Genomic DNA, 15,690 nt, shown 5'->3' with positions numbered 1-15,690 from the left:
AAGAAGCAGACGAACACCATTCTGGGTGGAGCCACTTGGAGGCAGCAGCGAACACCATTCTTCGTGCAATTATTATCTCTCTAGATAATAGCACACTTAACTACAGTACACATATATAGCGAAGAGCCTTGACGTCGAGGGCAGCACCGATCAAGAGCTGCAGTGCGGAGCAGCTCAATCCAGAGCTGTAATGGCGACGGTCCTCCTTCCGCTGCTGCTCTTGCTCGGCTCGGCGGTGACGCTCCTAACGTGCGCGGGCGCGGGCGCGTCGTTCCCCGTCAATGTCTGGCCAAAGCCGACGTCCATGTCATGGGCGGAGCCGCACGCGGCCGTACCGGTGTCGCCGTCCTTCCACATCGTGGCGTCATCGGGTAACCCGTACCTCGCCTCGGCCGCGGAGCGCTACGCCAAGCTGCTGTTCAGGGAGACGTACCGACCCATCGTTCGGCCGGCGGTCAACGTCACCGCGGGGAACGCGCTGGAGAAGCTGACCGTGGCGGTGTCCGACCTCGCCGCCCCGCTGCAGCACGGCGTGGACGAGTCCTACACGCTGGAGATCCTCCCCACGGGCGCCGCCACGGTGACCGCGGCCACCGCGTGGGGCGCCATGCGCGGGCTGGAGACGTTCTCGCAGCTGTCGTGGCGGGCCGGCCGCGGGGACCTCCTGCTGGTGGCCGCCGGCGTGCGCGTCGAGGACCGGCCCCTGTACCCGCACCGCGGGCTGATGCTCGACACCGGCAGGACCTACTTCCCCGTGGCCGACATCCTGCGGACCATCGACGCCATGGCGGCCAACAAGATGAACGTGTTCCACTGGCACATCACGGACTCGCAGTCGTTCCCCATCGTGCTGCCCTCCGAGCCGTCGCTCGCCGAGAAGGGCGCCTACGGAGAGAACATGCGGTACACCGTCGAGGATGTCGAGCGCATCGTCGAGTTCGCCATGAGCCGCGGCGTCCGCGTCGTGCCGGAGATCGACTCGCCTGGTAAGCCGTGGGGCTACTTTCCACTCTGTTTTCCAGCTTACTGCATCGGCTTTGCTTTCGACGGGCCAATTTCTCGCGTTCTGGTCGGCCCAATTATTTAACCTCTCATATAACTCTCCTTTATAGGCCACACAGCTTCGTGGGCCGGCGCGTACCCGGAGGCCGTTACCTGCGCGGGCAAGTTCTGGCTGCCCGACGGCGACTGGAACCACCGCCTCGCCGCCGAGCCGGGCGCCGGCCAGCTGAACCCGCTGGCGGCCAAGACGTACGAGGTCATCACCAACGTGGTCAACGACCTGACCTCCCTCTTCCCGGACGGCTTCTACCACGCCGGCGCCGACGAGGTCACCCCGGGTTGCTGGGAGGCGGACCCCACGATCCAGGCCGACCTGGAGCGCGGCGCCACGCTGAGCCAGCTCCTGGAGCGGTACGTGAGCGCGGTGCACCCGCTGGTGGTGTCCAGGAACCGCACGGCCGTGTACTGGGAGGACGTGCTGCTGGACGCGGCCGTGAACGTGAGCGCGTCGGCGATCCCGCCGGCCACCACCGTCCTGCAGTCGTGGAACAACGGGCCCAACAACACCAAGCTGATCGTGCAGGCCGGGTACCGCGCCATCGTCTCCTCCGCCTCCTTCTACTACCTCGACTGCGGGCACGGCGACTTCGTCGGCAACAACAGCATCTACGACGACCCCAACAGTGACTTCGACGCGAACGGCGGGTCCTGGTGCGGGCCCTACAAGACGTGGCAGCGGGTGTACGACTACGACATCGCGTACGGGCTCACCCCCGAGGAGGCCCAGCTGGTCCTCGGCGGCGAGGTGGCGATGTGGACGGAGCAGGTCGACACGACCGTCCTGGACGGCCGGGTGTGGCCGAGAGCCTCGGCCATGGCGGAGGCGCTCTGGTCTGGCAACCGCGACGCGTCGGGCAGGAAGCGGTACGCCGAGGCGACCGACCGGCTCATCGACTGGCGGCAGCGCATGGTCGGGAGGGGGGTCCGGGCCGAGCCCATCCAGCCGCTTTGGTGCCGAACACGACCCGGAATGTGCAACGCGGTCCAGTGACGGCCTGCCGAGAATGGTGGCCTGGCCTTGTTCGGTCGCCACTGTTTTTGCGGCTCGAATGTGCCATTTGACAACTGCTGCCAACTATAGCGTATCCGATGTGTCGAGCTAAAATTTTTAAAAAAAGAACCATTTGTTTGTTCTTTTGTTTATATTTAAAGTGAAGTGGACGGCATGTTAACCTGTTAAGTGGAGTTTGTGTACCTTAAAAGCCGGCTTTTATGTGTGGGCACATCCGGCTACCAGCTGCTCCATTGCATGTAGCAGCTCGATATGATTAAAGAACCCAACTGCTGATGAAACCTCTGGAATTGTTTGTTCTTCAAGGACTCATATGCTTGTTTGTTTGTGTGTCGTACCAGTTATCTATCTGGGGAACGTCCACGTCAATAATCGCTCCTCCCTTGAGGAAAAATGGTCCATTGCTTAGCTTTTCTTCACATTTTCATTATTAATATGAGACACCAATTCGTGGACAAGGGGGGGCTCCGAGGGTTGGCAAACTGCCTTGTTGTGGGTTGGCAAAAAAAAAATCGTTCGCTCGGTATCACGAGGTTCACCGCGGTTGTTAGGGTGCTAAAAATTGTGTACTCACATCTTGGTAGCTTCTGTATCCCGGCAAATCGCGATCGGTAACTAATGGAAGTTGCATAAGAGTCCTCTATTTTTACAAATTATAAAACTAATCGCTTTTACAGTAACAGAGTGTCGGGGTAATGACCCTCGGACTCTGCGATCCACCGGTCAGTGAGCGTGCTGGGTAAAGAGTCCATGATCGCTTAATATACTATTCGGTCGGAAGAGAAAGTGCACCAACTCTGAGATGATCCGCTCCCGATCGAATCATGCGGCACCGAACCCGGGCCAGGCATGGCAGAGCCTGACAAGAGAGGACGGGTGTGTCGAAGGGAACCACTCGCGTGGATCACGCACCCGGTCCCGAACTGACCCACCATAAATGGTTGGGTGCATTAACCACGACTGTTACCGAGCCGCACTGGGCGCATGTCTGCTTCCCACTCATGACCTACAGCCCCCTCGGGTCGCATATCACTCATGACCTACGGACGTCGGACTGCGACACATTAATGACCCACACGCCCCTTGGCCTACGTCACACTTATGGCCTATTGTACTAGACCTCAGTGATATGTGTCCCACCCCCTTCTCGACGCCACCCCCTTCTCGACACCTGCGTCCGACCTCAACTACGGTGCTCCTCGATCTAGTCCTCGCATCTATCCATTTGACCACATTTTTTTAACGACGACAGAGCTAGTCTGTCTTGACGCCACCCCTTCTCGACGCATGACCCCGCCTCGTTCCCCGCGTCCCACCCCCCTTCTCGGTGCACTCGCCCCCTTATCATCACTGTGAACGTCGGACGTCCTAGCAGGCTCGATCTCACTCGTCGTGACAACACGACCCATTCCCGGTGGACGATGAGCTTGGCGAACCAACGAGCCCTGGCTCTTAGCCAGCGCCGCCCTCTGATCCTACCCCTTTTACGACGCCTCTGCTCTTCGAGGAGATCGACATTCAACAAGGTATGCATGACTTCAATGGTCGTTGTGTTTTATTCGATTGACACTTCGAGCATGAGGTTGAATATCTAGATTAGATTGGTATATTCACTTTTGATTGTGAATTGGAGATCAGGTAAGTAGTCGATGATGTTGCTCCTCTTTATTTAGTTTAGATAAATGATGAGATCTTTTCAACTTTTTAAAGGGTTATGAGATATAAAACTTACTTATCCTCATAATTTTTTCTCGTGCATCCAAACCATATATAGCCCCGTTTGGTTCTAGGCGACTAAAGTTTAGTGACTAAAATTTAGTCACTTTTAGCCACTAAAAAACCAAACAAGGTGACTAAAATGGGGTGACTAAAGTTTAGTCCTCTAGTCAATAAAGGGGTGACTAAAAGGAACTAAAAGTGAATTTTCCAACCCTTGCCCTCCCTTGTCCCTGCTCACGTCTCCCTTGTCTCGTTCACCTCTCCCTGCTCACGCCGTCGCCGGTAGATCCATGCTCACGCCACCGCCAACAGTTCCCCTGTCCATGCTCTCGTCTCCTATCTCTGGTCCTGCTTCTCCTCCGTCGAGGTCAGTCCGTCGTGACCGTCGTGCAGACCTGCCGCAAAACCAGTCGTCAAAGTCAGCCCGCGAACAGATCTGTCGAGGTCAGCTCGCGAACAACTCACGCCGCGAACAAATCTGTGATTTATTCAACCTTCCATGATGTCTTCAAACTTCTACGATTTCTTTGTCGCGAACAGATCCGTCGACGTACCTTCCTCCAACCTTCCCTTTCCATCGATGACAACCAGGGAGATGCCTTCAGTGATTTCTTCTCTTAGGGGTCGTCTTCTGCAAACAACGAAAATGCCGAAGAACTACCCCTCTTTCGCTCTTCGTTTGCCCGCAGATCATCCTCAATGGGAAAGGTTGTGAAAAATCCTAACCTCAACTCTCAGGATGACACATTTCCCTACCTTGGTTCCTACTCGGGATTACTCCAACCCGGAGCTGGGTTACATGAGAAGGGGCTCCCCCTTCGCCCCCAGGAGGTAGATCTTGGCATGCCTCCTTTCATCCACCTAGATTGACCACTGGTACAGGTCGGTCTCGCCATGGCAGTGCAAGACCCTCTAGTGGGCGTGCTCGGTTGCTTAACTTTGGAGGTGGAACCAGTACACAAGGTGGACTTAGAACCAGTTCTGAAGGCACCACACCAGGGTAGGAGGTGGTCGTTAGTTTATCGGCTTTATGGATCAAGGACTCGATATGAATGATGTAGGGCGTGGCAGAGCAAGGACTCGAGATGAAGTTTTCGAGTCCGATGGAGATGAGTATAACTATGACATCATCTCAAGCATGGTAATATTGTATAGTTCATTTCGTTTTTTTGTCCAACAACTGCATGTTATAGTGATACGGAATCCTGGATTGTACGCTTTTAGGTGCACATGATGGACAAATTTTGTGTATTTACAAGTTATATTAGTTTACAAGTTAGACATTTTACTACCACAACCACTTTGTAGAATCTTGTATACATGATGTAGAATCTTGTTTATAAGTTATATCCTGATATTAATTTACAAGTTAGGCGTGTAGAATCTTGTATACATGTTATATTTGTTTACAAGTTAGCCAGTTTACTGATAGAGTGCAAATGATGGCAAATTACAAGATAGTATATTTGTCCAGCAACTACATGTTATAGTAATTCATGCTTTTTATAATTTTTATTTTACTAGAAAACCTATGACAAGGCCAATTGGACAGAAACAAACATTTACATGTTCTGTGAACTATCTGTCGAACAAATTAGGGCTGGTAATTGTCCTAGTGGTACAATGTCAAACGGTGGTTACAAGATAATTGCTCAGAAATTCTTAGAAAAATATGGTCTATGGCGCTCTACCAAGCAACTAAAAAACAAGTGGCCGCAATGCAAGACTTTATACGCTTTTCATGTGTGGTCACAAGGAGAAACAAGTTTGGGTAGGAACCCAGATGGTACAATCTTCGCACCGGACAACTGGTGGAAAAAAACATACAGAGGTAGGGTGTGTTATTCTGTTACATTTCATATGTCATACTTCGGATATGATTTTATGTTTGTGGTTGTTGTGTTTTTAGAGGAAACCAGAGTCTAAGAAGCTCCGAACATGCTTACCATATTACTTGGACTACATACGGGAGATGTTTCATGGTTATGGTGTAGGTGGACGTTCGTCATGCATTCCGGGGGAGGCTAATTATCCAATTGAAGCAGATGATGTGAATGAGGAAGGAGATGATGATGGTATTCTTAGTAGCCCAATGAGCAACGGTACTCGCAAAAGGCCTAACATCAGCACAGGTGACACAACATCTAGTCCACCGAAAAGAGCAAAAGTCTGATGTTTAACACGATGAGAAGCTTGTTAGACAGTCTCGAACATAATTGGTCCTCTAACAAGGAAACATTAGCTGAAATATCAAAAGCAAAGGTTGAACAAAATAGGAGCCATTGTTTAGTAGATAAGGAAAATGAAACATCAGAAACTGGAAGGTGTTTGCAGCTCGTTGTGGACTGTGGGATATCGGAAGTTTCAGAGGAGTATTGGGTGGCTACTAATTTGTTTGACAGAAAGTACAACCGAATAATTTTCACAAACTTTAGAACAGATGAAGGAAGGGTTGTTTGGTTGAATAGATGGTGCAAAGAGTTTAGTGGCTCAAGTGGACATATTAGTATTGAGTGGCTACTAATATGTAGTATAGTATTTCATACATGTGTGTGTCTGTGTGGACATGTTATGTTCTATGTTTGAATTCTATAAGAAGTCCAGAACTTGTATGACCTCAAGCAATTATTTCATAAAATTGATAACTTATATGTGTGTGCCTATGCCTAATTTCCATCTGCACATGCAGCCATGCACTTTATTGTTGTTATGTTTCTGTTTATTGATGTTCTATTTTCCATCTGCAGGGCTGTTTATTGATGTTACATGTTCACATTTGTTCAATTTGAAGTCTCATTGTTGTTCCCTATTTGTGTATACAAGATTGAGAATCAGATTCAGATGATGATGACCTAGAATTCTATTTGATGAGTTGTGAACAAATTGACAACACATATGCTGCGGTGGGTATGATCCTTGGTATGTTACACTATGACACCTACATGAATAAAGCAGATTATAGAAAACTTGTTGAGTTTGGTTTCGAATGGGTTATGACATCCCTGTGTAATAGGACATCTTGCTTCAACATCTTTAGGATGCACAATGATGTGTTTCATAAACTGCATAATGTGCTTGTGGAATTATATGGTTTGAAATCAACTACGAGAATGTCATCAACTGAGGCACTAGGTCAATTTTATGGATATGTGGTGCCCCTCAAGGTATGAAACATGCTGAAAATCGTTTTTGTATATCAACATATACATGTAGTAAGAAGTTTAATGAAATATTGTTAAGTCTCAACAAACTTGCAACAGATATTATTAAGCCAAAAGACCTTGAATTTGGTACTATACATCAAAGGCTACAATCTCCAAGGTTTTCTTCGTTCTTTGATAAATGTATTGGAGCAATTGATGGGACTCATATACCTGTGGTAGTTCCAACAACAGAGACAGTTCAACATACTGGAAGACATGGTTACACAAGTCAAAATGTGTTGGCCGTTTGTGATTTTGATATGAGGTTTACTTCTGTCGTGGCGGGTTGGCTTGGGTCGGTTCATGACATGAGGGTATTCAAGGATGCAATTAACAAGTATGGACAGAAGTTCCCTCATCCACTTCAAGGTTATAACATTTGATTTGTTCTATTATTTCAATCTTTCACTTGAATGTGTGATTAACCAATTTTGTCATGTTGTGAAGGTAAGTTCTACCTTGTGGACTCAGACTATCCTAATTGGCCAGGTTACCTTGTGAAAGGGAAATGTGCCCTTGGGCCATTTCTAAGTATTTTGGTGATTGAGTGCAAACACAAGGGCCTAAATGTGAAAATATGCTCATGGATGAACAAAGTGTAAATCACAAGTAAAGGTATGTTTCTAAGCCTTAGTACATTAGTTTTGTGTACTAACATCTTGTCTAAGTGTTAGAAACAGGAGAAAGAAGAAAAGAAAAGAAGTGGAGAGTGGCTGTGTACAGCCAAAGGCTGCTTCGGGCTGGGGCACCGGACTGTCCGGTGTGCACCGGACAGTGTCCGGTGCGCCAGATCAGCGCAGCGCAAACCAGCCGCTCTCGGGTTTTTCTCCGACGACTTCGGCTAAAATTCACCGGACTGTCCGGTGTGCACCGGACTGTCCGGTGAGCCAACGGTCGGCCGGGCCAACGGTCGGCCGCGCGATCGCCGCGCGACACGTGGCTGAGCCAACGGTCGGAAGAAAGCACCGGACTGTCCGGTGTGCACCGGACTGTCCGGTGCGCCAGATCTGCAGTGGTCGGCAACGGTCGGCTGCGCCTGTTAAGGAAAGAAATCGGGCACCGGACAGTGTCCGGTGTGCACCGGACTGTCCGGTGCGCCACGAGACAGAAGGCAAAGATGGCCTTCCAGATTTGTTCCCAACGGCTCCTAGCTGCCTTGGGGCTATAAAAGGGACCCCTTGGCGCATGGAGGAGTATACCAAGCATTCCTACAACTCTTCTAAGCACCAAGACATCAATCTCACGCATTCGTTTCATTGTGATAGCATATAGAGCTCTTGTGGAGTTGTGAACTCTTTGTGTTGCGTTGCGAGCTCTTGTTGCGACTTGTGTGCGTGTTGTTGCTCTGATTTTCGAGTCTTGTGTGCGTTGCTCATTCCCACCTTACTCCGTATTCTTTGTGAACTTAATTGTAAGGGCGAGAGACTCCAAGTTGTGGAGATTCCTCGCAAACGGGAAAAGATCAAAGGAAAGAAAAACACCGTGGTATTCAAGTTGATCATTGGATCACTTGAGAGGAGTTGAGTGCAACTCTCGTCCGTTGGGACGCCACAACGTGGAGTAGGCAAGTTTTGTACTTGGCCGAACCACGGGATAACCACCGTGTCAACTCTGTGATTGCTTTCTTGTGGTTATCGTGTTTTGAGTTCTCTCTAGCCACTTGGCCATACTTATGCTAACCCTTAACAAGTTTTTGTGGCTTAAGTTTTGAACTTTTACAGGATCACCTATTCACCCCCCCCCCTCTAGGTGCTCTCAATTGGTATCGGAGCCGTTCTCTTCAAGAAAGGGACTAACCGCCCGAAGAGATGGATCCTAAGGGGAAGGGAATTGTGATCAACGACAAGGAGAAGGAGTCCTTCGTCAACGAGCCAAGGGATGACAAGTCCAATGACTCGGGCTCGGGCCACAAGCGAAGAGATGGGAAGAAGAAGAAGACAAGACGCATCAAGGAGATCGTCTACTACGACAGCGATGAGTCCTCTTCTTCCCAAAAGGACGACGACCACGACAGACAAAGGAAACCGGTTAATTCTAACTTTTCTTTTGACTACTCTCGTATTCCGCAAAGTTCAAATTCACATTTGCTTTCTATTCCACTCGGCAAGCCCCCACACTTTGATGGGGAGGACTACGGATTTTGGAGCCACAAAATGCGTAGTCACCTATTCTCTCTCCATCCTAGCATATGGGAGATTGTAGATAGTGGAATGCACTTTAATAGTTCGGATAGTCCTATATTCATTAATGAGCAAATCCATAAGAATGCACAAGCTACTACTGTTCTTCTAGCCTCATTGTGCAGGGATGAATATAATAAAGTGAGTGGCTTGGATAACGCCAAGCAAATCTGGGATACCCTCAAGATCTCTCATGAGGGAAATGACGCTACCTTGCTCACCAAAATGGAGTTGGTGGAGGGCGAGCTTGGACGGTTCGCGATGATAAGGGGCGAGGAGCCAACTCAGACATACAACCGGCTCAAGACCCTTATCAACAAAATAAGGAGCTACGGAAGCACGCGATGGACGGACCACGACGTCGTCCGACTAATGCTCAGGTCCTTTACCGTTCTTGATCCTCATTTGGTGAATAATATTCGTGAGAATCCCAGGTACACCAAAATGTCGCCCGAAGAAGTCCTAGGAAAATTCGTCAGCGGGCGAATGATGATCAAGGAGGCAAGGTATGTGGACGACGCCTTGAATGGACCGATCAACGAGCCGCAACCTTTTGCTCTCAAAGCCACAGGGAACAAGGAGGCGCTACCCAGCAAGGTGGCGCAAATTGAGGCGGCCGGTCTTAATGAAGAAGAAATGGCCCTCATTATCAAGAGATTCAAGACGGTGCTAAAGGGTCGCAATGGACAGCCGAGCAAGACTAAGACCAAGGGGAAGCGATCATGCTTCAAATGCGGTAAGCTTGGTCATTTTATTGCTAACTGTCCCGATAATGATAGTGACCAGGAAAAGGGAAACAAGAGGGAAAAGAAGAAGCATTACAAGAAGGCAAAGGGCGAGGCGCATCTAGGCAAGGAGTGGGACTCGGATTGCTCCTCGTCCGACTCCGACAATGAAGGACTCGCCGCCACCGCCTTCAACAAATCAACCCTCTTCCCCAACGAGCGTCACACATGCCTTATGGCAAGGGAGAAGAAGGTATGTACTCGCAACTCTACCTATGCTTCTTCAAGTGAGGAAGAATCTAGTGATGAGGATGAAGTAGATTATTCATGTTTGTTCAAGGGCTTAGATAGATCTAAGATAGACAAAATTAATGAGTTAATTGATGCCTTGAATGAAAAGAATATACTTTTAGAAAAGCAAGAGGATTTGTTGTATGAAGAGCATGATAAATTTGTTGAGGCACAAAAATCCTATGCTTTAGAAGTTAAAAGAAATGAAATGCTTTCTTTTGAACTATCTACTTGTCATGAAACCATTTCTACTTTGAAAGGTGTCAACAATGATTTAAATGCTAAATTAGAAGTAGCAAATAAATCCAATTCTTGTGTAGAACATGTTGAAATTTGTACTAGGTGTAAAGATTTTGACATTAATGCTTGTAGTGAACACCTAGTTTCAATTTCCAAGCTTAATGATGAACTGGCTAGTCTTAATGCTCAACTTAAGACTAGCAAGAATGATTTCGATAAGCTAAAATTTGCAAGGGATGCCTATACAATTGGTAGACACCCCTCAATTAAGGATGGACTTGGCTTCAAGAGAGAAGCTAAGGACTTAACAAGCCATAAGGCTCCCATTCCCGCCAAGGAGAAAGGGAAGGCCCCTATGGCTAGTAATGTGCAAAAGAACCATGCTTTTATGTATTATGATAGGAGACAAACTAGAAATGCTTATAGGAGTTATAATGCTTTTGATGATTTTGACTCTCATGCCATGTTTGCTCCTAGTTCCTCTTATGTGTATGATAGAAATGTTACTAGGAGAAATGTTGTTCCTAAGAGAAATACTATTCATCATGTGTCTAGAAAGAATGCTATTCATGCTCCTAGGAAAGTAGTGAATGAACCTTCCACAATTTATTATGCTTTAAATGCTTCCTTTGCTATTTGTAGAAAGGATAAGAAAATTGTTGCTAGGAAGTTAGGGGCAAAATGCAAGGGAGACAAAACTTGCATTTGGGTCCCTAAGGATATTTGCACTAACCTTGTAGGACCCAACATGAGTTGGGTACCTAAGACCCAAGCCTAAATTTGCCTTGCAGGTTTATGCATCCGGGGGTTCAAGCTGGATTATTGATAGCGGATGCACAAACCATATGACGGGGGAGAAGAAGATGTTCACCTCCTACGTCAAGAATAAGGATTCCCAAGATTCAATCATATTCGGTGATGGGAATCAAGGCAAGGTAAAAGGGTTAGGTAAAATTGCAATTTCTAATGAGCACTCTATCTCTAATGTGTTTTTAGTAGAGTCACTAGGATATAATTTACTATCTGTTAGTCAATTGTGCAATATGGGATATAACTGTCTGTTCACAAATATAGATGTGTCTGTCTTTAGAAGAAGTGATGGTTCACTAGCTTTTAAGGGTGTATTAGACGGCAAACTTTATTTAGTTGATTTTGCAAAAGAAGAGGCCGGTCTAGATGCATGCTTAATAGCTAAGACTAGCATGGGCTGGCTGTGGCATCGCCGCTTAGCACATGTGGGGATGAAGAACCTTCACAAGCTTCTAAAGGGAGAACACGTGATAGGTTTGACTAACGTGCATTTCGAAAAAGATAGACCTTGTGCAGCTTGTCAAGCAGGTAAACAAGTAGGAGGAGCACATCACAACAAGAATGTGATGACCACTTCAAGACCCTTGGAGCTGCTGCATATGGACCTCTTCGGACCCGTCGCCTATCTGAGCATAGGAGGGAGTAAGTATGGTTTAGTTATTGTTGATGACTTTTCCCGCTTCACTTGGGTGTTCTTTTTGCAGGATAAGTCTGAAACCCAAGGAACCCTCAAGCGCTTCCTCAGGAGAGCTCAAAATGAGTTTGAGCTCAAGGTGAAGAAGATAAGGAGCGACAACGGGTCCGAGTTCAAGAACCTTCAAGTGGAGGAGTTCCTTGAAGAGGAAGGGATCAAGCACGAGTTCTCCGCTCCCTACACACCACAGCAAAATGGTGTGGTAGAGAGGAAGAACAGGACGCTCATCGACATGGCGAGGACGATGCTAGGAGAGTTCAAGACCCCCGAGTGCTTTTGGACGGAAGCCGTGAACACGGCTTGCCACGCCATCAACAGGGTCTACCTTCATCGCCTCCTCAAGAAGACGTCGTATGAGCTGCTAACCGGTAACAAACCCAATGTATCTTACTTTCGTGTATTTGGGAGCAAGTGCTACATTCTAGTGAAGAAAGGTAGAAATTCTAAGTTTGCTCCCAAAGCTGTAGAAGGGTTTTTATTAGGTTATGACTCAAATACAAAGGCGTATAGAGTCTTCAACAAATCATCGGGTTTGGTTGAAGTCTCTAGCGACGTTGTATTTGATGAGACTAATGGCTCTCCAAGAGAGCAAGTTTTTGATTGTGATGATATAGATGAAGAAGATGTTCCGACGGCTGCTATACGAACTATGGCGATTGGAGAAGTGCGGCCACAGGAACAAGATGAGCAAGATCAACCCTCTTCCTCAATTATGGTGCATCCCTCTACTCAAGACGATGAACAGGTTCATCAAAAGGAGGCGTGTGATCAAGGGGGAGCACAAGATGATCACGTGATGGAGGAAGAAGCGCAACCGGCACCTCCAACCCAAGTTCGAGCGACGATCCAAAGGGATCATCCCGTCGACCAAATTCTGGGTGACATTAGCAAGGGAGTAACTACTCGATCTCGATTAGTTAATTTTTGTGAGCATTACTCCTTTGTCTCTTCTATTGAGCCTTTCAGGGTAGAAGAGGCCTTGCTAGATCCGGACTGGGTGTTGGCCATGCAAGAGGAGTTAAACAACTTCAAGCGCAATGAAGTTTGGACACTGGTGCCTCGTCCGAAGCAAAATGTTGTGGGAACCAAGTGGGTGTTCCGCAACAAACAGGACGAGCACGGGGTGGTGACGAGAAACAAGGCTCGACTTGTGGCAAAAGGTTATGCCCAAGTCGCAGGTTTGGATTTCGAGGAGACCTTTGCTCCTGTGGCTAGGCTAGAGTCAATTCGAATCTTGCTAGCATATGCCGCTCACCATTCTTTCAGGTTGTACCAAATGGATGTGAAGAGCGCTTTCCTCAACGGGCCAATCAAGGAGGAGGTGTACGTGGAGCAACCCCCTGGCTTCGAGGATGAACGGTACCCCGACCATGTGTGTAAGCTCTCTAAGGCGCTCTATGGACTTAAGCAAGCCCCAAGAGCATGGTATGAATGCCTTAGAGACTTTTTACTTGCTAATGCTTTCAGGGTTGGGAAGGCCGATCCAACTCTTTTCACTAAGACATGTGATGGTGATTTGTTTGTGTGCCAAATTTATGTTGATGACATAATATTTGGTTCTACTAACCAAAAGTCTTGTGAAGAGTTTAGCAGGGTGATGACGCAGAAATTCGAGATGTCGATGATGGGCGAGTTGAACTACTTCCTTGGGTTCCAAGTGAAGCAACTCAAGGACGGCACCTTCATCTCCCAAACGAAGTACACGCAAGATCTGCTAAAGCGGTTTGGGATGAAGGACGCCAAGCCCGCAAAGACTCCGATGGGGACCGACGGACACACCGACCTCAACAAAGGAGGTAAGTCCGTTGATCAAAAAGCATACCGGTCAATGATAGGTTCTTTGCTTTATTTATGTGCTAGTAGACCGGATATTATGCTTAGCGTATGCATGTGTGCTAGATTTCAATCCGATCCTAAGGAGTGTCACTTAGTGGCGGTGAAGCGAATTCTTAGATATTTGGTTGCTACGCCTTGCTTCGGGCTCTGGTATCCAAAGGGGTCTACCTTTGACTTAGTTGGATACTCAGACTCCGACTATGCTGGATGTAAAGTCGATAGGAAGAGTACATCGGGGACGTGCCAATTCTTAGGAAGGTCCCTGGTGTCATGGAACTCTAAGAAACAAACTTCCGTTGCCCTATCCACCGCTGAGGCCGAGTATGTTGCCGCAGGACAGTGTTGCGCGCAACTACTTTGGATGAGGCAAACCCTCAGGGACTTTGGCTACAATCTGAGCAAAGTCCCACTCCTATGTGATAATGAGAGTGCTATCCGCATGGCGGAAAATCCTGTTGAACACAGCCGCACAAAGCACATAGACATCCGGCATCACTTTTTGAGAGACCACCAGCAAAAGGGAGATATCGAAGTGTTTCATGTTAGCACCGAGAACCAGCTAGCCGATATCTTCACTAAGCCTCTAGATGAGAAGACCTTTTGCAGGTTGCGTAGTGAGCTAAATGTCTTAGATTCGCGGAACCTGGATTGAATTGTAGCATACATGTAGTTATGCTTTTGATCATGTTCCTTTTTGCATTATGTTGCTTATTATGGTGCTCAAGTTGTACAAACACTCCCTGGACCTCACAAGTCCGTTGCAAAGTGATGCACATGTGTAGGGGGAGATGTGTTACAACTTGACCCTTTGAGACTAACCATGTGCTTGAGTTTGATAATTTAGTCTCGAAGGAGGATTGAAAGGGAAAAGGTGGACTTGGACCATGAAAGACTTCCACTGCACTCCGATGAGAGGGTAACTAATTCCAAGTTCATCTCATGAAATCTTATTGCCATTTGCTCTTAATTGAAGACTTTGGTGAGGCAATGGGGTTAACAGGCCAAGATTGATCCCGTTTTGGTGCTTGATGCCAAAGGGGGAGAAAATAAAGGCCAAAGTGATAAATGGATCAGCTACCACTTGAGAGATTTTGAAAATAGTAGAATAGAGTTTTTGTTTTGTCAAAAGCTTTTATTGTCTCTTATTGTCTCTATTTTCAAAAGTTGGCTTCTTGTGGGGAGAAGTGTTGATTATGGGAAAAAGGGGGAGTTTTTGAAATCCGTGGTCAAATTCTTTTGAAATGACTCTCTTTATGCTTCAATATGTGTGTTTGACTTATAGATAGAGATTTGAGTTTGATTTGCAAAAACAAACCAAGTGGTGGCAAAGGATGATCCATATATGCCAAAATTGAATCAAAACCAATTTGAGTTTTTATTTGAAGTGATTTTGCACTTGTTCCACTTGCTTTATGTTGTGTTGGCATAAATCACCAAAAAGGGGGAGATTGAAAGGGAAATGTGCCCTTGGGCCATTTCTAAGTATTTTGGTGATTGAGTGCAAACACAAGGGCCTAAATGTGAAAATATGCTCATGGATGAACAAAGTGTAAATCACAAGTAAAGGTATGTTTCTAAGCCTTAGTACATTAGTTTTGTGTACTAACATCTTGTCTAAGTGTTAGAAATAGGAGAAAGAAGAAAAGAAAAGAAGTGGAGAGTGGCTGTGTACAGCCAAAGGCTGCTTCGGGCTGGGGCACCGGACTGTCCGGTGTGCACCGGACAGTGTCCGGTGCGCCAGATCAGCGCAGCGCAAACCAGCCGCTCTCGGGTTTTTCTCCGGCGACTTCGGCTAAAATTCACCGGACTGTCCGGTGTGCACCGGACTGTCCGGTGAGCCAACGGTCGGCCGGGCCAACGGTCGGCCGCGCGATCGCCGCGCGACACGTGGCTGAGCCAACGGTCGGAAGAAAGCACC

At 47.6% G+C, this 15,690-nt stretch overlaps 1 protein-coding gene across 1 annotated transcript; it reads left to right on the top strand.

Annotated features, from left to right (window-relative positions):
* LOC100280704 (beta-hexosaminidase) lies at positions 1–2,267 on the top strand. Its single transcript, NM_001153623.2, has 2 exons — positions 1–986; positions 1,113–2,267. The coding sequence occupies exons 1-2, from the start codon at positions 191–193 to the stop codon at positions 2,051–2,053; spliced, it is 1,737 nt and encodes a 578-aa protein (NP_001147095.2). The 5' UTR covers positions 1–190; the 3' UTR covers positions 2,054–2,267.
* The last annotated feature ends 13,423 nt before the right edge of the window (positions 2,268–15,690 follow it).

Source organism: Zea mays, chromosome 7, assembly GCF_902167145.1.
Source record: "Zea mays cultivar B73 chromosome 7, Zm-B73-REFERENCE-NAM-5.0, whole genome shotgun sequence".
In the NCBI taxonomy this organism is placed as follows: Eukaryota; Viridiplantae; Streptophyta; class Magnoliopsida; order Poales; family Poaceae; genus Zea; species Zea mays.
Note: the sequence above shows the minus strand (reverse complement) of the source record. Positions and strands in the feature narration are given on the sequence as shown.

Excerpts from the sequence above, each read along its gene's own strand:
- LOC100280704 (NM_001153623.2), top strand. The coding sequence starts at position 191 with ATGGCGACGGTCCTCCTTCCGCTGCTGCTCTTGCTCGGCTCGGCGGTG. Across the intron at positions 987-1,112 it reads GCCGGAGATCGACTCGCCTG|GCCACACAGCTTCGTGGGCC; the intron begins GTAAGCCGTGGG and ends TCTCCTTTATAG.